This window comes from Hermetia illucens, chromosome 1 (genome assembly GCF_905115235.1).
Source record: "Hermetia illucens chromosome 1, iHerIll2.2.curated.20191125, whole genome shotgun sequence".
Taxonomy (NCBI): Eukaryota; Metazoa; Arthropoda; class Insecta; order Diptera; family Stratiomyidae; genus Hermetia; species Hermetia illucens.
Window position 1 is genome coordinate 61,162,295 of NC_051849.1, and position 22,470 is coordinate 61,184,764.

The 22,470-nt window shown below is 44.2% G+C and overlaps 1 protein-coding gene across 2 annotated transcripts in view; it reads right to left on the reverse strand.

The window, feature by feature from the left end:
• The window catches only part of LOC119646246, a 115,745-nt gene that overhangs the window by 52,465 nt on the left and 40,810 nt on the right, over positions 1-22,470 (reverse strand). The window contains exons 3-4 of one of the 2 annotated variants that reach the window (XM_038046641.1): positions 11,211-11,346; positions 10,030-11,129 (exon numbers count right to left, since the gene is read on the reverse strand). In XM_038046641.1, coding sequence (XP_037902569.1) covers positions 10,030-11,129; positions 11,211-11,346 — 1,236 coding nt within the window. Of the gene's footprint in view, positions 1-9,954; positions 11,130-11,210; positions 11,347-22,470 lie in introns of both variants that reach the window. The other variant, XM_038046640.1, reaches the window with a different exon arrangement.

Below are 22,470 nucleotides of genomic sequence, written 5' to 3' on the forward strand. Positions count from 1 at the left end.
GCAACATGAGAACTGTAATCTAGATTGGTGTAAATTCTTACATGCGAAAAGGGATATACATACACCAACTCTTGGCCTAGCTGAACAGGAGTATTTTAACGTTGTTTTTAAAAGTTTTATCGTCAACCATTTACCCAAACGTTGTTTGGGAACAAGTACCCAAAATAAGAACGGGTGTTGTAATAAAACGCTCTAGGCGATCATTCTGAAACAAACGTTTGCGAGTAAGAAAATCGTCAAATTGGGTGTGCATATTTCACTAGCCAGTTTCATTGTAGGCCGGATAACCCTGGTAAAAATTCTAGACATAATGGACCGGTCAATTGACTTTAAATCCTACAAATCCTACGAAAATAAAGTGCAAAAGTAAAGAGCGGCCGAAAAAGCGATAAAGTCGGTTTTATCAAAAAAGTAGCGTAGTAAGAAGATAAACTGGAGTATGTAAATTCGGAGTACTTTGGTGTGGTCTGGGGATAGCATATGTGCCAATTGTAAGTGCTAAAACTTATTTTTTTAAAAATATTGTCTAAATAAATAGCGCGCGATTTTCTCGGGTTTAACTTTTCTAAACTGCGGACAATTATTCTCAGGATTTTAATGTTGTTGAGTTTTTTTTATTATGGTATCCTACGTGATAATATAATATATCAGAATATCACCAAGAAATACAGAAAAGAAGAAATGTTTTAACGAGGGGAAGAAAGTATAAAAATATGGGGATTTTTTCGACATTTACTTCAATCATTCGCCGTTTTAAGGTTTTGTGTTAAACACAACCTTATTAAAATCGATTGACTGTCTGTCTGTTTGTCTCATGCACTTTTCTACAAAACAGCTAAACCGATCCAAACGAAATTTGGTGGACAGATGAAATGAAATGAAATCCCACGCATACAGTGAGTGATATAAATTTATGTGGACTTTAAAGGGGGGCTCCCCATACATGCAAATAATAATAATAATAATCGTTGGCGTAACAATCCATATTGGATCAGGGCCTTGAAGTGTGTTAGAGCACTTCATACAAGACCGTTACGGTACACTACAGAATAGCTTGTAGGAGGTAATGTGGTCAGCATTGCGCTCGACCGCGATTATTACCCTGATTTGACTCAGGTACTCATTCATAGCTGAGTCGACTGGTATCCGACAGCAAATCACGATAAAAACTCCACTGCCTTCCGTACGATAGCCTTGTGCTCTAACCACTCAGCTATCCGGAGCTATATATGCAAAGGGGGGATTTAAATTTTTTTTCAACGGATATAGTCGTGTGGGGTATCAAACAAAAGGCCTCAATTAGTACTTTCCGAATCTGATATTATTTTTCACGTGGACTGCAAAGTACGCGACTAATTAGTCAAAAAGGACACATTTAAAGTGAGACAGGACTCATTTTCGGAAGCTACCCAACCCAAAAATCAGAAAGAAAAATCAGGAAGGTGCGCTTAGATGAAATCTAGATGCAAAATATGTCCCACTCCAATATCTGCTCAAACAAACTTACTAAAAGTATATTATCAGCTTCAAGAAATTGCCTGAAAACCCCCCTTAAGTTCATCCTAGGAGTACACCAGCATAAATGACAGTATCGTGCATACGCATGCCGAGTCTCATGAAAATCCGACAGTTAGTGTCAAAGTTAAAGCATTTGTAAACACAAAACCTTATTAAAATCGATTCAATGTCTGTCTGTTCGTCTATCCTAAAAAGTTTGAAAGCAATCTGACTATTATTAGCAAAGTTATAGGAGGCCAAAGTTTCACATTTCTGGTAAATTTATGGCACCCAAGACATATATGATGTCATCATCATATAAAGTGAACTTAAACGGCGGAGTTATGGGAGCGTTTTAGTTTTTCTTTTTTTAACTTTTTTTAGTTATTTGCATTTTAGTGTATTGACACTCCAGGTAGACATGTATATGGCTAGATACAAATGGAATCGTCGTGTAATGAAATATTCTCGCATATAAAATACACGTAATCTTTCATTCCTGAGGGTCTGAGTTCCGGTTTATGGTTTGTTTTATTATGACTTACTCTTGATCGCATTGATGTCATGATCAACATTACTCGTTTAAGTAGATTAAGAGAAACTAACTGCAAAATTTAAAAGAACTTCAGCACTATTTTGTTTTGTTGTATTAGCAGCTCGTTGTATCCGACTTGGCTTTTCAGTGGCCTAGCAGCAGCAATAGCCCAACAACAACACAAGGTAATTGAAACATTCACTTTATAAAGAAAGCGTAAGGCCACCTAACTTAAAATTACATAAAAATAAGGAGTAAATCATTAGGTAGTCCGGCAAAATTTTAAAACTATTGTCCGATCCGGATGCTGCCCCATACCATAAACATTTTTTAACGCATTTTTCGGCAGTCAAAGGGAAGTATGGAGCGTAAAACCTGGGAAACGCCTACTGAATCAACCAACAGCTCTACTACCAAACACTATCTCCACCTCCATGTGGTGATCGCTGGGAGTTCTTTTTTAATGAAAAACTGCAGAGAGAGAGGGACGAAGGCGACTGTCCCACGGATAAAAACGGGACAAATTGTACCAACTGTCCTCTAGGCGGAAGGTTAGGTGAGGCTGACGACCCTACACGGAAAATCAAAGTTGCGGAGTTACGAAGGGAGCCTCGGGTTGGATTGACTACACAACGGCAGACCTGGCAACGAAAACGGTGCAGGAAAGAACTGCCAAGCAGCTGGCCAATATCCTGCCCCAATATAGGGCTGATGTAACAAAAACGACTTTACGGGAGGAAAAAGGAAGCGTGGTAGAACGAAAACGTATTATGAACTGGAACAGTACAGGTAGCAATCGCAGCAAACGAGCAAATTTTACCAACAAGTCAGCAGGATAAAGTCTCATTCAGAGCGATGCTCATCATGCCGACACATGGTGTGGTTATATTGGTGTGATGGTTTGAGTACTTTGATGAATTGCTCAACAACCAGACTGTCGTCGAGTTGGAGGTCCTCCCAACTAAAGATGACGGACAAATGTTGTCACCACCAAACATAGGAGAAACAGTACCTGCAATCATAAGTCGCAAGGAGTTGATGCAATTACAGTCAAACTGGTTAAATATGGACGCGATAAACTACATCAAGCGGTTCATAAATTAATGTCCAAGGTGTGAGAGAGCCTGACGATTGGCAAGGAGGCCTGATGATTGATAAGGAGGCATTATCTGTCCCATACATAAAAAGGGAAATATCACGCAGTGCTACAACCGTAGTGGTATCACGTTTCGGAGTATTATCTATAAGATATTCTCCCCTACCTTGCTAGATCGGATAGCTCCATACGCCCAGAAAATCATCGGCTCATACCAAAGAGTCTTCACTCCAAGCAAATCACCGAAGGATAAGATTTTCTCTTTGAAATGAGCGATGAAAGAACTGTTAGTATGTTGCATCACCTTTCCGCCGATATCAAAGTGGTCTATGATAATATAGCCATGGTAAAATTTTACACGGCCATTAGAAAACTCGATATCCCGCTGAAATTAATAAGACTGACTAGGCTGACCCTGACTAATGTACGAGGCCAGATAAAAACAACAGGATCACTCTCTTTGGCGCGAAACCGGGGTGTCTGGAGTGCCTTACTAAGGCAGGCCTAGACCGGATGCCGGTTGTTGCACCGTTGATAATGATGATGATAATTTGCTACATCGTTCAAATAAGCGTGAATCAAGCCAAGTTTGTCCCCCTCAGGGGTCGTTAGCGATTTTTAAACGGGTCGCTTACGATACGGGGTGTGACGTCCCCGAGGTGCCCGAGTAAGTAGTTCTGCCCCCTAGCTGGCAGCATACCTGCGTCCTAGGTAGTAGCCTCGAGAAAGCTTCTCGGTGAAGAGCGAACCGCGAATGACCGGTACACGTCGGGACACACTGGGAGTCTCCGGAGCCGTCGACAACTCTCTGTCGACGTCGACGGGGTGATGTGAGCGTAGCTCTGCCAAGGTGGTAGTTGCGACGTGTATCAGGAGCCAGCCCCTTCGGGACCCTGGTCGGGAAGTGTGCATTGAACCGGTGTTAGTAGACCGCGTTGCCCCGAGCGAGCGCTGATCCGTCCGTGAATTCCGGGATCAGCTAAGCGTAGGTCAGGCCTCAGGGAACTGGGGTAGGGGCTGTGTCCCCGAGGGTATACCCGTTCTTGACTATTGCGGCCCGCTCCCTTGCACACGATGCGCTGGTACCTTTTTCATGGAGAACATTCTGAAAACTATAAAAAAAAACGACGAAACAACAGACAAGGAGGAAGAGCTGGGTGCGTTTGGGCGGAGCACAAAGATGCGTCGTTCACCGCAGCGACCAGTGAAAGAGGCAACGAGGGCTGATATACCCGATGAGACACCGGGGCGCCCAAATAAAGAGGAAGCCTCATCAAGTGGTGCGACTGACCGTGCGGGGATGGCAACTCCATTACCTTGCAGTGACCCTGTCCTGGAAGTAAGCTCAGTGAGAAACGCTAGTCCTGAGCAGATGGATTTGGACACAAATCGAGTGGAAATGCATTCGACCGTCCTCGCTAGAGCCGAAGAGGAAAGGCTCATCCGAAAGTGCGCAGCAGTGGTGAAACGTATGCGGTCGGCAACGTTCCTTCAGAGAAACGTCAGCAAAGGCGTCAAAAACGGGCTGATGGAACTGGAGGAACTACTGGACCGCATTTCCTTTTATAGACGCGCGTGGAGAGCAGCGGAAGACGATTGTAGAGCAGAAACAGTCGCACTCCCCGCTGAGAATGCTGCTTGCGTCAAACGGACCGCAGATAGCCCTCTGCAAAGTGAACAGGGGAAAAAGCGGAAAGAGGACGACGTGCCTGAAGGAGACTTTATCGAAGTAGTCTCCAAGGCCCAAAAAAAGAAGGCGAAAAAGGATAAAAAGAAACAACGGACTCCGGCGCCAGAGACACGTCTGTCCAAAAACAAGGAGGCTGCCAACCCAAAGCCAGTAGCGGAAAAAACGAGGAAACGAAGAAGGACTAGACCGTCGGCTCTGCTCATTAAGCCGACGGAAGGCAAGACATTTGCGGAAGTCCTTAGTGAAATCCGCTACAGGATGAAACCCGAGGAGAACGGAGCAGAGGTGTCTTCGATACGGAAAACGAGGAGTGGTGGAGTTCTCGTCGAACTGGGCCCAAAGACGACCGACAAGAGCACGTTCTGCGAAGCGGTCAAGGGGCTATTGGGGGAGAAGGCCCTTGTTTCCAGCCTAGAACCCATGTGCTCTCTGGAAATACGGGATCTTGACTGCCTCACAGAAAAGGTCGAAGTAGAGGAGGCGCTAAAGCGTGAATGTCCAGAGGTAACCAATGCCCGGGTAGGTATTACCTCTGTAAATGCTCGAGGCCAGAAGCTTGCCGTGGTGGATGTCCCCGAGCAATATGCGAGGAAACTCCTTAACAGCGGGAAAATCAAAATCGGATGGGTAGTATGCAGGGTACGAATGCGGATAGTCCCCACCAAGTGCTACAGGTGTCTGGACTATGGACACACAGCAGCAGCTTGCAAGGGTCCGGACAGGAGGACAGCATGCCGGAGATGCGGCCAAGCGGGTCATCAAGCGAAGACTTGCAAGGAAAGCGAGAGTTGTGTTCTCTGCAGGGATCGTGGCGCATCTGGCGAAAGCGTCGCACACACTGCGGGCTCGGGACGGTGTCCGATCTTCAGGGCGGAATTGGAGAGGGCTAGGGTGCGAACGCCATGATCCGCATTTTGCAAATTAACATGCACCGGAGTGCAACCGCTCACCAGTTGCTAGCGCAGTTCGCTGCGGAAGTAAATGCTGATCTAGTGCTGATTAGCGAGCAATACCGAAACAAGGACCCGTCCTCATGGTATCTCGACTTATCGGGCACCGCTGCCATCTGGGTTCGGGACGACGTTCGACTTCGTGTTCTTGCCGAAGGCCGGGGGGACGGATTTGCCTGGATCCGGTGTTTAGGGATAACGTTTTTTAGCGTTTACCTGACGCCGAATGAGTCGATTCCGGACTTTCAACGCCGGCTTGATGCTCTGGAGGACGCCGTTTCGAGCACGGAGGGACGAATCCTGGTTGGCGGTGATTTTAATGCCAGGGCTCTTGAATGGGGCATGCCTCAATCAGACTCCAGAGGGAAACGGATTCTGGAAATGGCGGCGAGAACCGGGCTCGTAATTTTAAACACCGGATCCACGCCAACGTTTCGGCGCTCAGGTTGTGAAGGAAGCATTCCCGACATAACTTTTGCGTCGGAATCTCTGGCATCATCGGTGGACGGGTGGCGAGTCCTAGAAGACTTCTCGGCAAGTGATCATCAGTACATTGCGTTCGAAGTGTTTGACGCTACTTGCCGGCGAGCACCAACACGACGTTCCCCCTGCGTGTGGAATGTCGCGAAGGTGAACATCGGAAGGTTCGTCGAAGCTCTTGGAGCAGGTAGGGCCGCACTGGGGGGCACTCCGGGGGGTGGTGGTGTCGCAGCTGACACCGTCGTAAATTCAGTGATGAATCTGATAACGACGGCGTGTGAGGCTTCCATGCCCCGGAGAGGCCCCAGGCGCGACAAGCCTTCTATGTACTGGTGGACGGCGGAAATTGCCGACCTACGGAAGGAGTGTCATAAGCTCCGCCGTTTGGCACAACGTTTGTACGCCAACGAGGAGGCATGTGCCATAAAGGCACAATATAGATCAGCAAAAAGGAGACTCCGCAGCGCTATAAATAAAAGCAAAGCTCGCGGCTGGCAAAATCTTATTAATGAGGTAAATGATGACCCGTGGGGACTTGGCTATAAGCTTGTCACTCGGAAAATCGGGGCTCTGCGGAAGCCCTGCATACTGAGCACCGACCAGATGGACCGCATTGTGCGGGCATTGTTCCCCAGACACCCTGTACGGCTTGATGTAAACAGCGCGGAAAGCGTCGTGGATTGCCCCCTTTTCACAATGGGAGAACTCGAAGAAGCGGTTCTCACTATGAAAAACAGGAAGGCGCCAGGTCCTGATGGCATCCCGGCGGAAGTTTACAAACTGGTGTTCCGCCAACGGCCAGAATTGCTGCTCGAAGCGTTCAACGCGTGCTTGAAGGAGGGCATTTTTCCTTCTCGCTGGAAAGTGGCCAGACTCGCGTTGATCCGTAAGGGTAAAGGAGATCCGGAGCTCCCGTCTGCATACCGACCGCTGTGTATGCTTGACACGGCCGGAAAAGTGCTCGAGAAGCTCATCAGGGGTAGACTCGCTGAAGCGATCCGTGCTGCCGGGGACTTATCCGCAAGGCAGTTCGGGTTTAGAACAGGGAAATCTACAGTGGATGCTGTTATGGAGGTCGTAGATGCGTTTAATCGAGCCGGGGCACACAGCCGCCGATCTCGACGGATAGTGCTCCTCATAATGCTTGATGTCAGAAATGCCTTCAATTCCGTAAGATGGACAGATATGCTGGGCACACTAGAGAACTCCTTTCACGTGCCAAGCTATCTCTTGCGGATATTGAGGGATTATCTGAAAGACCGCTCCCTGTTCTATGAGACGCTAGAGGGCCAGAGGAGGATGGAAATCACGTCGGGAGTAGCGCAGGGATCCATCCTAGGGCCGGACCTCTGGAACGCTTCCTACGATAGTCTGCTGAGACTCGATATGCCTGAAGAGTCGCGCCTGGTCGGTTATGCAGACGACGTTGCGGCACTTGTTGCCGGACGCACTGTTGAACAGGCGCAAAGCAGACTTGGCATATTGATGCGACGGGTAAGCGGATGGATGACTGCTCACGGTTTCAACCTTGCGCTGGAAAAAACCGAAGTAGTCATCCTGACCAGAAGAAGAATCCCGACCTTGCGTCCCATATCGATCGGCGAGTTGACTATAGAGTCAAAACCAACGGTTAAATACCTTGGTTTAATGCTCGACTCGAAGATGAGCTTCTTCGAGCAAATCAAAGCAGCAGCGGACAGGGCTGCAGCAGGAGTCGCGGCCTTGAGTCGGCTAATGGCGAATGTCGGCGGCCCTATATCAACTAGGAGACGTCTCCTCATGGGAGCAACGCAGTCCGTCCTTCTCTATGGTGCGGAGGTATGGGCTGATGCCCTTGACAAGGAGGTGCATCGTAAACGCCTCGCTCAAGTGCAGAGGCGGGGAGCTTTGCGAGTGGCGTCTGCTTATCGCACTGTCTCCGAACCGGCTGTGATGGTGATTGCGGGAGTGATCCCCGTTGCCCTCCTTGCCAAGGAGCGCAAAGCTATCTATCGCCGTAAGGGCGAAAACTTAAGAGAAGTGGTTGCCCGTGAAGAACGTCAACGCACCCTTAACGAGTGGCAACTTTCTTGGCAAAATGAGCCAAGGGGCAAGTGGACTGCGCGGCTCATCGACACATTAGACCCGTGGCTGAACAGAAAGCACGGTGAGATTGATTACTTCCTTACCCAACTTCTAAGTGAGCATGGAGGTTTTCAGTCTTACCTGCACAGGGTTGGGAAGGCGCGATCTCCTGACTGTGTGTTCTGCAATAGAGTGGCGGATGACGCTGAACACACCTTTTTCTCTTGCGAGAGGTGGGACGGCCTCCGCCAGCAGCTTTATGCAGACACAGGGGAGCTCTCTCCAGACAACATTGTCAGAGAGATGCTGAAGAGCGCTGGCAGCTGGAATCGTATTGCGCATTATGTTCGGGCTCTTCTTACTACGAAGAAGATTGAACTCGACCGGCGGAGGGATCGGACGGTAAGGGGTTCCCTGAACTAACAACTCCCTTCCTCCCCTCCCCTCCCGTTGGTGAAAGGAATTCCCTGACTTGATGGCTCCCAAGCCGGGAGAGCGGGAGGGCTAGCCCGAAGTAATGTGTCAAACGGTTCCAGGCTAGTTCTCTGATGACAGGGAGGTGTTTAGTTGGTAGTCCGCCAGCGTGCTGTTGCGGGAGTCCAACACTCTGTGCGTAAACGCATTCACCTACCCTACTCCCAAAAAAAAAAAAAAAAAGCCAAGTTTGTCAAGTAATACGACCTCTTTCTGACCACCACACTCCACCACTTTACAACTAATGTCAAAACTAAGATCTGTTTCGAAAAGCACTAATCGACCTTCTAATTGATATCCCACAACCGTTTTCAATAAGGTTCCGTTTTCCACAATATCTTAAAAATCTGTAAAATACAAATTCCTTAATCTGGAGGAATATCTTATTGCCGAACAATTGTGACATGTCCTCTATAACTTCTATTGGCTTATTTATTTTTTTTTTCATTAAAGAATTGAACTAAATTGTCATGTGCATTTAAAACTCTTAGAGGAAAATCTATTAGTTCGAAATACTTGCAGAGTTATTTAAATCTATGGCCTAGAAATGTTTGATTTTGTGGCCATGAAAAGGGCTGCAAATTCAGTTGAATGAAAGAAAATTTTTCCAACAGTACTATTCAATTGAGAAATATACCTCTTTTTGCTGTATAGCCCATTCAGATATTGTTGGTGTCCACATTCTCATGTAATACTTCTTAATTTTCAATAGGCTCATGTTTCACATTCATTATTTTGACACGTGATGATGTGCAAGTGATAGGCTTATAAGAGCAGGGCTAGCATAACGATAAACGTAGACCCTCTTGCGCAAACCAGAATGTCATCGTAGGGTAGGAGAGTGGAGACCACCTACCACCTAGGCCTAGGTACAAATTGTAAAACGGAAGACCATTTTACTCGTAACACAGTTACATATAGGTTCAGATAATGCAAAAGCAAAACTTCGGTGTAGAGGGTGATCGGGAACTTATGTTTCTGGTTTGAAATGTAATATGAAATCAAAGCCTACACACTAATTATTTTAGAAGTGGTATCTTGTGTTGTTAGCATTTCTATCACTAAATGAAATGAACGACTAAAAGTTGATACCCAAATCGAAACCCAAATATCTTCAGTGAAATCCATCATGCATCATGTCAAGGTAGAATTTCGTCCTTTCACTTACCAGTCCATTTAGCTTCTAAGTAATCATCAGGATTGAAATAAGTTTCAATAGGACCCTCCGTTGTGGAATATTTACCTTCTGGTGTGGTGCCATAGCCAGGTCTTGGTCTGTCATCTGGATATGGTCTACTTGGTCTGTAATCACCTCCAGATAAAGGAGTCTGCGATGGTCCAGGTCTAAGTGGAGTAGTTCCATAGGTACTAGGCTCACCACTTGTAGGTCTATTACTATATTCAGGATCAGGACGGTAGGCGTACTGGGTATCTGTTAGTGGACGCTGTGGTCTCGGATGGTATGTAGATGGTCTTTCGTTATCGTAGCTTGAAGTCGGCCGTGGACTGTAATCTGGAGAATAAGGAGAAGTAGGCCTCGACTGTGGCCCACTTGATCCCGGTCCATATGGACGAGTAGAGCCATATTTAACGGGCGTACCATAGCTATATCCATTTCCATATCCTAATCCATATATTGGACGTGGGGTCGTGTTCGGTGGGATGGGGTAGTAATCACCATCGCTTGGTAAAGGTTTGTATCGATCTTCCAATGTTGGAATATTTGGAGCGTATGTGGCTGGAAATCTTCTGTCCCCATTGGGTGTTGGAGAATTGTTTTCATAAAGCGTCGGATACTTATACATCGGAAAACCATCATGTGAGAAATAAATAGTATCTTTGTTTCGATCTGAATAAGAGGTTTGCGCTGTAGGGAAAGTAGTTTCGAATGGTCTTGCTGAGTAAGTGGTTTCGAATGTTCCTTCACTGACACCATAGGCACTACTTGGATAGGAACTACTCCCAGGGAAGCGGCCATTCCGATCGCCACTGGGTGATGGACTTGGAGGCGACGGCGAATACCGATCGTCTGGTGGATTATTATTTCCTCCATTGAAGGGACTACTAGCTTCAGAGTTTGTGGAAGGTGGTAACCCGTTCGTTGTAACTACTGTACCAAAGGGAGGTGGTGGTGGTCCACTCGTTTCGGGTCTTGCTTCTGTTGGTGGTCCAAAATTTCCAGGAGTTGGGCTTCCGTTGAAATTCCCATTCGGATCGAGGCAATCGCTCCGCCTTTCGTAGAGATCAAAATCAGGATCAAATATTGTCCCAGATGGCCGTCGCTGTGATTTATCTAAAACTTTTGATGATAATTGACATGTGCCGTTACCGCGACTGCTGATGCTGTTGTGAAATGAAGTAAAATTAAACATTATTTACGATAATTATCATAGTATTGAGAAAATTCATTGATTGTCTACTTACCCAAATGCTATTGTGTTGCATTTGCCTTCTTCACGCAAGCATAATTCTTTGCATTCACTGAGTGAGTTCATGTCCACATTCCGGAAAGCGCTCTCAAATGGAAGCATCGAGCCCAAAACGATACGTTCAAAGCAATCTAAAATGAACAAATCGTTGACTCGGTAAATAGTTGTCTTATTTAAAGGTTGGTGGTTATGTAATTAAACCAATTACTGTATAATTTGAAGAGGGTATGTCTATGTTTTTTGTATGGTTCATTTCTCACGGTTGTCAAATTATTCCTTTTCCTTTCCCTCAAGGAGGAATAACTCGTTCAGATTGTACTGTAACTTTCATATGTAAAATTCTTATATGTAAGTTATAAAGGAATAACTGCATTATTTATTAATTTCAAATGAATTTCGGGAAGTAACCTTGCACGAACTCAATCAATACATAATAATACAAGAAGATCAAAAGTACACTCTGTGCAGTACGTAGACTTTAATATTTTCTAAAGCGAAAATTGGGGGTTCAGCGTTATAAAACTTACCTATAGTAATGAAATGATACAGCGCAAATCCTGATCAAACTTTCTACATCAAAAAATGGCGAATAAAAGAACATGAATAATAATAACTCGCAGCGACACAATCCCGGCCATCATCAGGAAGCGTGTGACTTGAGGTCATCGCGGAAACTGGTGACCAAGAGTCGATGGCGACAGAGGCGGCGGCATCAACAATACCACGCTGCATTGCAGGCAACAGTTTTAGTACTCACCGAACTATACTTTTCCACCGTTTAGCTGAGGTTTCCACTCAGGTTAGGGACGAATTCCAAAGAGCGTGCATAGAATTCTCGGAAATGGATCCTTTGCATCGATCAGGAATTCCCAGGCTCTATGCATCTCTGGTAACTCCGAGTATTTTATCTTAAATCAATGATGAGATTGTGTCTCGACTGTGCGCTGATATGTCGCTTCTGCAATTACAATCACTTGTGTATTGTGGTACAGTTGCGGCTGTCAGATTGCACGATCAGAAGATTCGCTATTGGTTCGTTATTGGTTTGAGTGGCCGAAGAGATCCACCATGGAAAATTCGTCTGGAACGTCGGCGGGGCTCACTAAGGCAGGACATTGCTAGGCTGATTCAAATCATTACTGGCAATGACAGCAGACAAGACCCATTACTTGCTTACCAACCCTCTACAAATTCATAAAGTCCATCAATAGTGGAAGAGGCAATGCGTGCCTCGAGACCAACATCATTTTGTCCGAGGAGCAAAAGGTTGCCGAGTTGGTTCAAGGGGTTGCAAAGAGCAACTCATTATCGACTCGGTAGTTGTAGGATAAGCAACTAGAGGCCAAAGAAATCTCTTTAGTTGCTATGTCGATTATGCCAAGGCTTTCGACAGCCATTTGTATCGCATTGATCCGAAAGTAATAAAGTTTTTGGCGTCACTCATGGAAGGGTGGCACACCATCTTATCGGTGCCTTTATCTGAGGGTGCCAATACCTTAGAGCCTATCCATGTACGTAGAGGCATCTTCCAGGGGGATTCGTTGAGTCCCTTTGGTTTTGCATGGCACTCAACCCCCTTTCATGACTACTGAATGATGCTAGATTTTGCAATAAAGTATGGCCTACGTACTCAGTGCGAACTGACACACATAGATGGCATCAAGCTGTATGCTGGTACTGTAGAAATGCTGAACATTTATATGATATTGGGATGAAATTTGGATTAGACAAGTGTCGAATCTAAGCCATCCGCAAGGTCATCACGACACGCATGCCGGACATAGCATTGGTGACCTGCATATCGAAGCAAAGACCGGGACAGACTTCTACAAGTACCTAGGAATCCTGCAAGGAAACCATGCTCGAGTTGCTGATCTGAAGGATGCTCTGCTGTCCGAATTCCTGCGACATGTAAGGCTGGTTCTGAAATCGCATCTCTCGGGGAGAATAAGATAAGCGCGTTGAATGTATTCGTTATCCCTTCACTGGCTTATGCATTCGGAATATTGCCGTGGAGGTCGATCTGGAAAACGGTAAGTGGCGGATACGGACAACTATATCCAAATTCGGAATGCATCATCCAAACTCTGCCATGGGCAGAGGGGAGGTGAACCTGCCTCGTGACATCCGAGGGAGGGGTGTGGTTGACGTGGTCGCACACTCGTTGCGCGCTTATTTTTATAGCAAAAAGTAGGCATGTCCCTTGCATGCGGCTGTCTGTAAGGCAGACTGTGTGCTGACTCCATTTAACTTAAAGGATCTATCTTTCAATCCTCTGAGTGGAATGAAGTATGACCAAGAGCAGATCAATGAATGGAAGTTGAAGGCAATGCACAGTAAACACGTGAATTGTCTTTGGGAGCCATTTGTCAATTTGCATTTGTCGAACAGATGGCTGTGTGCTGGGAGCTTTCAAAAGGGGGGGCGTAATTGTTCTGGAATAACTTAGTGTCATCTGGATGCTGTTAGGCAGCAAAGCAGGGGAAAGAACCAATGAGTCGGGAACTTTCCTCACTATCGGCGTCGCCGGCTCTATGACGGGCTTGTGAACGTCATATTACAAGCGCTGGTTCCTAAAACCATTGAAGGGGATGTGCAGCCCACGTCATCTTCATTTGAATCCTAGATGAGGTGCCATATCTCTCAAATAAATTTGCTTACAATGCTTTGTAAAGTGGCGATTGCACTTATCAGTCTTCGAATGAAAAGCTGCAAGACAAGTATATACCTCATACAAGAAGCATGGGTTGTTGGTGGAGAAATTACGGGCTTAAACTTACTTCCGACATGCTGACCTGTTGTGTGCCAATGATAGACGCCGCTCCTAGTGCTTTCAAAAGTCCTCCAAGTTATCTTGGTTAACCGCCTATGTGATGGCGACATCACAATGTTCAAATTAACCATAAAAAGTCAACAGGGAGATAAGCACATTTTATGGCCAACTCCCCGCTCCTGCCAAAAGTACATGGATAGCAATGATAGCAGGATGTGATGTTAACGCCCGTCATATATGCTGGGAAAGTTCCCACATCAACGCGAGAGCATCGATACTACTGAAGTTTCCGATATGTACCGAATTGCATATCCTCAATTTGGGTAATGCACGAAATATATACAGGTAATATTTATTTCCAAACCAGGTAAACCCACCTATATAGACGCAAGAAGCTTCCTACTGAACAATCTAATGGCAAAAATTGACAAGGTGATGTCCGATAAAGAATACGCCTTAGGCGCATTCATGGATATTGGAGGCGCCTTCAATGATGCCTAATTCACGGTGATTTATAACCCGGCAAGAGGCATGAAATCCATCCGCTGCTAATCAGCTGAATTCTTCTCATGCTAGAGTGGAGGAAGATCCACATATTGGTCAGACAGAAGTCTCTTGAGGCAAGATGCCTTATGGCTTGCCAATCGGGGAGGGTTCTCCTTCCTTTGTTATGTCTTCTAGTTATGGATATCTTACTATGGATCCTGGGGGATAGAAAGAACTTCGTACAATCATTTGCGGAGGATCTAGCCGTGATAATTATCGACAAATTAGCGGGCACAATATGTGATCGTTTGAATGCAACACTGCATAATGGTCTCACGGTGGACGTTTGGAAAATTGGACTAGTCACGGTTACTAGGAACGTCAAGTGGAGCAGCTACACGCTAACCACCTTAGCATAGAAATCCAGCTGGTACAAGCAGTCAAATATGTAGGAGTAAATTTTGACTCCAAGTTAAGGTGGAAGCACTATATCAAGGAACAATACCACAAATCCTACAGATTGCTCTGGTACTGGAGGACTGCGATAGGTAAGACCTGGGGACTTTTACTAAAACGAATTCATTTGGGATTACAGGTTTAATTATCTTCACCGACGGATCAGTCACGGAAGATGGATCGGGCGCAGAGGTGTTCTCCGGAAATCTGATTATGGAGCTGCCTCTACCTCTCGGAAAAATGACGACGTTATTCTCATTTCATTGGCAGCAGAAGAATACTTGCGACAAAAATGGCGGGGTCGCACCATTCGAATCTGTTTCGATAGTAGGGCAGCTAAACAGTAACGACATATGAAACAGTTGGTGTGGAATTGTCCTCAGGTGTACTGAAACTTGGTCGACTAAACGAAACAGTCCCGATGTGTGCGCCAGGGCACTCAAACACACTGGTAATAAGGAAGCCGACAGATTGGCTCGCCAAGGTTCTGGGTCCACACTCCCTTTTGGCATCCGGACATCCACCATAAGTCCACTCTGCAAGGGAAATTGCAAGGATTTACGCAGCCGAATTTAGAAATTCGGGGGTAGGCGAAAATGCTGTGAAGTGGGCCATGAAAACGCTAGTAGGGCTTTTAACGGGACGCTGCTCTTTAAACTACCACATGGAAAAAATCGGAATGGTGGTCTCGGCTATATGCAGCTAATGTGAGTAGGAGGAAGCGTCGACCTTGCACTTCGCATGTAGTTGCCCGGTCTCCTCAGACCTCAGACGAAGATACTTCGGTGGGATTTTCTTCAACCAGTCTGCGCATTCTTTGTCTCTGTCTCTGGCTCTGTCCCTGTCCTGTTCTGAACGGATTGCTATCCTGGTACCGGGGCTCCTACTCCGTCGCTTTAAAAAACTTGCCTCACAGTACGTTCGTCTTGATTTTTATTGATGAAGTCGGTGCCTGATCACTTTGGAGCCATCACCATGTTATACACTTTTATGAAGTCGTTCTTATATTATAGTTAATATGAAGTGACAAGTTTCGTTATGTCAATGCAAGTTAAACAACGCTCCAAACTTCATTAAGCGTAATATTTTCTTCCGGAGGCAACGGAGAGGAGGGTTTTACTTTTATTTTCAGTTTCATCAACACTGGCAATAAGTGACAAGCAATTGGGCTCGGGCGATTCTACCTACTTGAAGATATAAATGGGCCTCTCGAGAGACCATTTTCTTCTCGGCGTGTTTTTACCATGAGTGGATAGTGTACGAAAGGCTCTGTTTTGTCAGCAAACCTATCCCGAACTATCGTGTACTGCCTGCGATTCATATAGGTAGACTGGACATATTTCTGTAATCACACACTTGTATGCAGTGTTTTATATATAGCAATATGCTTGGATGTCAACTGTGCCAGCGCGACATTCTGCATTGACCGTTTTCCAGCCCTTCTTTCATTATCAGGTTTCTATAAGCTTACTAGGTGAGTGTAAGAGACACGATTTCAACACCGGCTGCACATCAAATGTGTTAGCTTGCATTTTGCACGTATGCCATAATTGATTGCTAGGCCATATCCTCTAGCATCATTCATAATGAAAGGGAGTTGAGTGCCATACAAACCTAAAAGGGACTCAATAAATCCCCCTGAATGATGCCTTTCCATATGGACATGGTTGATACCTTCAGATGAGGACACGGACAAGTTGCTAAGTCACCCTTCCATGACTGTTGCCAACCATTTCAACAGTTTTGGACCAATGCAATACAGTCTAAGAATATCGATATGAAGACCTCGGTCAAAACATTGGCGTAATTGGGTATATTTGGTCTACGTAAAGTATTCATTTCCAAAAATTCTATACAGGCTCGAAGCAGAGACTTCAACCGGACGACGAAGAGAGTTCTTCGGCGAGTATAAAAACTATTGTCCCAGGGTGGTGTGATGTTGTTGATGCCCATCTACGTCTATCGAGTCTTGGTTACCGGTTTCCCCGATGATCTTAAATTGAACACGTGTCCTAATAATGGCCGGGATTATGTCGCTGAGATTAATAAAGCGCTACTGATCAGGAACCTACTGCGGCCATTACGAGTGCACGGCCTTAAGTCAGACGACTTCAACAGGTTATCTGTACTGGGCCACAAAGTTTCTATACGATCCTTGCTTGCCCTCTACGAAGCTGATCTGGATTGAAGTTAAACTTAACTGCTCATTTTACAACCAATCTGGAGACCGGCTGCGATGGAGGTTTTATTTCCGAGGGGTTGTAAACTTGGCAGGTGCCAGATTTTACCTGAAACTAGCATGAAGTTCCAATCAGTTAGGCTCCGAAGATTTTACCTACTCTTTCTTTCCTACATTATTTTGATTATTGATTTTATTGACACTGTTTCAATTTATATTTTTCTCTTCCTTATTATCACTATCTTTTTTTGTTCCATTCTTTTGCCTCTGAATGGTCCACTTTTTAAGGTTTTGTGTGAAACAAAACCTTATTAGAATGGTGACGGTGTCTGTCTGTCCGTCTGTCCGTCTGTCTGTCTGTCTGTCTGTCTGTCTGTCTGTCTGTCTGTCTGTCTGTCTGTCACACCCGATTTATTCGGAAACGGCTAGACCGATTGTCACGAAAATTGGTGAGAGTATGTAATCTGGTGATCCCTTTACATGCAGTAAGTGGCGCCATCTTGCGTTAAGTTTAAGGGGGGCTCTCCGTACATGTGAATGGAGGGTGCAAATTTTTTTTTCACAGAATGTAGCCAAGTAGGGTATCAAATGAAAGGTCTCAATTAGTACTTTTCGAATCTGGTTCAATATTTGATATTAGATGAAACATAGGGGAGTCAGGGTTGAAAATATGACCCACAAAAAGTGTAACAGGTCTCGTTCTCAGAACCTATCCAACCGAAAAATCTGGAAAAAATCACAGTGGTGCATCTCTACGAAATCTAGGCCTCAAAATATATCCGGTTCCGATATCTGCACAAATAAAGTTAATAATAGTATATTTCCACATTTTAGAAATTTACCCGGCACCCCCCCTTATGTTCATCCCAGAAATACAAAATTTGGCATGAGTGTAACGAAGAATATAATGCACAGTTTGGTCAAGTTTGAAGAAAATCCAACTATTATTAACAAAGTTATTGGGGGTGAAACTTTACAATTTTTTGTGAATTTCGTGCACTCTACAACCCGCATGACGTCATCATCACATATCAATTCGTCAATACCACAACGAAATGAATTTTTATGAATTGGGTCGCAGGCAATTATTTTGTTTTAGTTTTTTAGTTATTTGTCAACCAGACATGTGTGTATGTAGGTATATAATATATGCGTGCTAATGAACTTTGCGGCTAGTGCCTAATTCAGATAGATATAAGACGTAAATCGGAAATATGGGTACGATAAATTTAGATATGTGCATATATGTGTACAGCAGGTAATAGGCAGTTTGTTTGTTTAGGGTGAGCATGATATCTATGGCTCTAATATGTACGTATGTCTCGTAGTTTGGAAAAATATGAAGGATTATGTTGGATTTGTATTATAGCTATATACGGACAGAGAAATGTGCGTCTCTTACATAACACAAAACCTTTATACCCGAAGCGCGAGCTTCCGGTATTCCGACTTGTTTATTTATTTAAATTAGTAAAAATTTCCATAGCTAATTTCTTCAACTTGAAGATTCTTCTTCTCTACCCCACTTTATTCCTCGCAATTCTCACAAACCATGGGAAAATTTCAATAATTAAAGCCCGGAAGATACCTCATTTAAACATTGAAAAGAATATGATCCGTCATTGCCCTTCCTTCCTCGATCGTATAGACACGTGGCCTTTTGTACACAACGTGAGAGAAACTGAAATGTCCTCGCCTCCCATATTACTGAGCCTAGCACAAAGGCGCGAATTAACGCGCACTTCAGTAAAATCGCTGGTGCTTGTCAGAGGCTCGACTTTCATTAAAATCTGAAAACCGAGTTAATTTTCGCCACCATTAGGATTACACGGTAGAAGATACTTCAGGCAACCACAGCGATCCTTTCAACAAGACGGAATGCCTTCTAATTTTCTAAATTTCGCGATAGTCAAAGCCAGCAACTAGTATTTGAGCCAATGAACTTTGAATTCGTCCAACCGCAATCCTCGAATCTCTGCTAAGAATTATCAAAGCAGTAATCCAAACCAATCCACGCACCATATATGTACAATTTCTAAATTTCACACTTGCAGTGAAGGGGTTAGGGTTTACTTATCCGTGTGGCCTAGGTTTAGAAGAATAATTTAACTCATTATCCCTTATTTAGGTTTTCTTGCATTAGCAATTATACCCCCTATTGCTACCCTATTAACCATCCGTTGTTGTTTATAATGTAAACATGTGTTTCACAATTTTCGGTAAGTGGAATTAAAATTATTTTTATTTATGGAGACTGTTGTTTATAGGCCTTAAAAATTTATATCAATCAGTATTTTGGGTTTTTTCTTTTTTTTTTATATGAAAATGCATGTTATATTTGGTATTACTGTTTTTGCCTTAGTCTATTATTTAGCGTTTTAGAATTAATGACAAAACATGATAATGGCATTTAGTTGTTCATCAAAATATGCATCTGCATTACACTAATGATCCATCAAAAATCGCTTTCATCTAATTACGTACAACAATTACAATATTTTGCTTTATCTTTTTTTGTCAAAATTAATCCTCAATGACAAAATCTAGCCGAACATTTTTTTTAACGTTGGCACGTATAAATGAAATATACATATTCTTTAGCAAAGAAATATCTGGAAGGCCTCCAACCTTTAACTTTTTGTCATTAGATCTAAAATCACGTCCTTTTATTAGCTAATTATTATAATAATAATCGTTGAGGCAACAATCCATATTGGATCAGGGCCTTGAAGTGTGTTAGAGCACTTCATTCAAGACCGTAACGGTACACTAGAGGATTACATTATCCTATACGAGGCAATGTGGTCAGCATTGCGCTCGCCCGAAATTATTACCCTGATTTTGACTCAGGTACTCACACAGCTGAGCCGACTGGTATCCGACGTCAAATCACGATACAAACACCACTGCCCCCAGTGAGATTTGAACCGCGACCTTCCGTACGACAGCCTTGTACTCTAACCACTCAGCTATCCGGACACGACACGAATGATTATGATTAAAGGAAATAACTAAAGAAGTCTAATGTATCCACATATAACTTTTGAACATTGAAAACTGCAATGAAATCTTGGAACCACCCCAGGAGAAAAATTGCCATACAGTTAGATCGCTAGCATAAAGCAGTGTGTGGATTAGTAGTAAGGAGGAGAAATTCTTGAAAACTTTACTGAGATATGTGTTCTAGCACCGGCATTTCCACAGCCTACGTTGTCTTTCAATGGAATTGCTTGGTTGTTGCTTGGCAATTACATGTACCTGGCTTCAATCCGTCTTCCGCCCTTATGCAGTATGATGGGAAGGAAGACCGCACAACAGGTCCTGATGAAGATAGTCCTCTTTGCTACATGGGACTAATAAAAGCTCCAAGCTTTCGTCAACACTTGTAACCGCCATGCCATCGGATCCATCGCGACCTCTACCCAAACACTTCGTCGGTATACGGCCAGGTACAATGGATATGTTGAAGAGAAGGCGAAATTGGCTGGGGATAGTTACCACATTAAGAAGGAGCCATGCCATGCAGTAGGAACTACTATCTCGGGATGACCGACAAGTGGGTCGCTCTAAAAAACCTTGGCGTAGACCAGTAGGAGAACAATGCAAGCTCCTCAATAAACAAAATGAGACATGACTTGTCTGGAATAACATAGGGGTTAGCCCGACTTGCTTAGTACATATGCATGTCTGTGGAAATAGTATGCTAAAATTGCATACAACTGGCTATTTTACGCCTGTGTAGCAAAATGACATTACTTCCACCATCAGAATGGTTCGCATTTAAACACCTGAAAAACAGGAAGCATATTTCTTAAGAAGGAATCATATCTTTGATGTGCGTCGATTTCGAAATCTCATTTTCAGATTTTTCAACCAATAGAAAATATCTTGTAAAAATGTTATGCTCCGATATGGCATTTTGTAGAGGTATTTACCTTTCCATTCAATGAGCAGAGAGATAGAGGAAAAGTAGAGATTAGATCTTGAAGGCAGCATTAAGATTCTTTTTAAAAGTTGCACAAGATCATCATATTGAACCGAATTTTGTCCAAAATAGCCATGGTGTCGCTCAAAGGTTTCGTCGTTATGTAGGCTACGTCGTCTATCCTCATGTAGGAGGTCAAAAATTCTTTGAAGGATTCTTTCCTCGAATGGAGCTAAGATAAGAGCCCAAGTCTCCGAGGAGTACATGAGGACTGGTAAGATCATTGCTTTATATAGTAAGAGCTTTGACCTTATGGTGAGACGATTCGAGCGAAACAATTTTTGTAAGCTAAAACAGGCTCTGTTTACAGCCAAAAACCGCCTGCGGAGATAATTGTCATCGCTGTTATCGGTTGTGGTTTTCGGCCCTAGATAGGAGAAATTATTAATGGTCTCAAAGTTGTATTCTCCTATCCTTATTGTTGTTGCTTGATCTGTGCCATTTGATGTTGTTGGTTCTTTCTTTTTTGGCCTTCATTAATGTGCAGCCCAACTCATTTCGGGTTGTTTTTCTCATAATGTCAATGTTGTCAGCATAGGCCAGTAGTTGGGTGTACCTGAAGAGAACGGTGCTTCTTATATTAGCATTAGCATCGCGGGCCACTTTTTCCGGGGGCAGGTTGTGTTAGACCGTTATGGATGTTGAATGGTCTCGAGAGTGATCCTGCTGCTTTTATTTGGTCTCACATATTGGTCTGGGTCATGGTCAGTCTTAACAATTTCGTCGGGATACCGAATTGTCTAATGGCCGTGTACAGTTTTACCGGGGCTATAGACGGCCTTGAAGTCGATGAAAATATAATGCAATTGATGGCCATATTCCAACAGTTTTTCCATCGCTTGCCGCACAGAAAAAATGTGATGTTTTGCTGATTTGCCGTAGTGAAGCCTTTTTGGCATAAGTCGATGATGTTCCGAGCGTATACCCAATATAGATAGCTAGCTATCCAGCCTAGAAAGGTAGCGCACAATATCTTATAGATGGTATTCTATAGGTCACTCCGCGTGACCGCATTCTCTAAGAGTGCAGTATTGCCCGGTATATAGCATTCTTCCGCTCCGTTGTTAGCTTACATTCACTGTCGCATCAGCTCTTCCCACTTTTTGGCGACTAGGGCATGTATGTTTTTGTTTATCAATGATAAATTTCTTCGAGCGGTTGCAAAAATCATTTGTCGATAGACGGGGGAAAAGTCTAAAGACGGCTGAAATTGACTTTTCGGAGTTCTTAGGCAGAACACAGTAACCCATCTGCGGCTCTATAAAATGACAGTCGGAAAGCCTTAAGTGATTCAAGCTTGCATCCTGAAAGAAAGGCAATTACAGGATTAGGATATACCGTGCAAGCGCCATTTCGGTCGAAAGAACACATCGAAG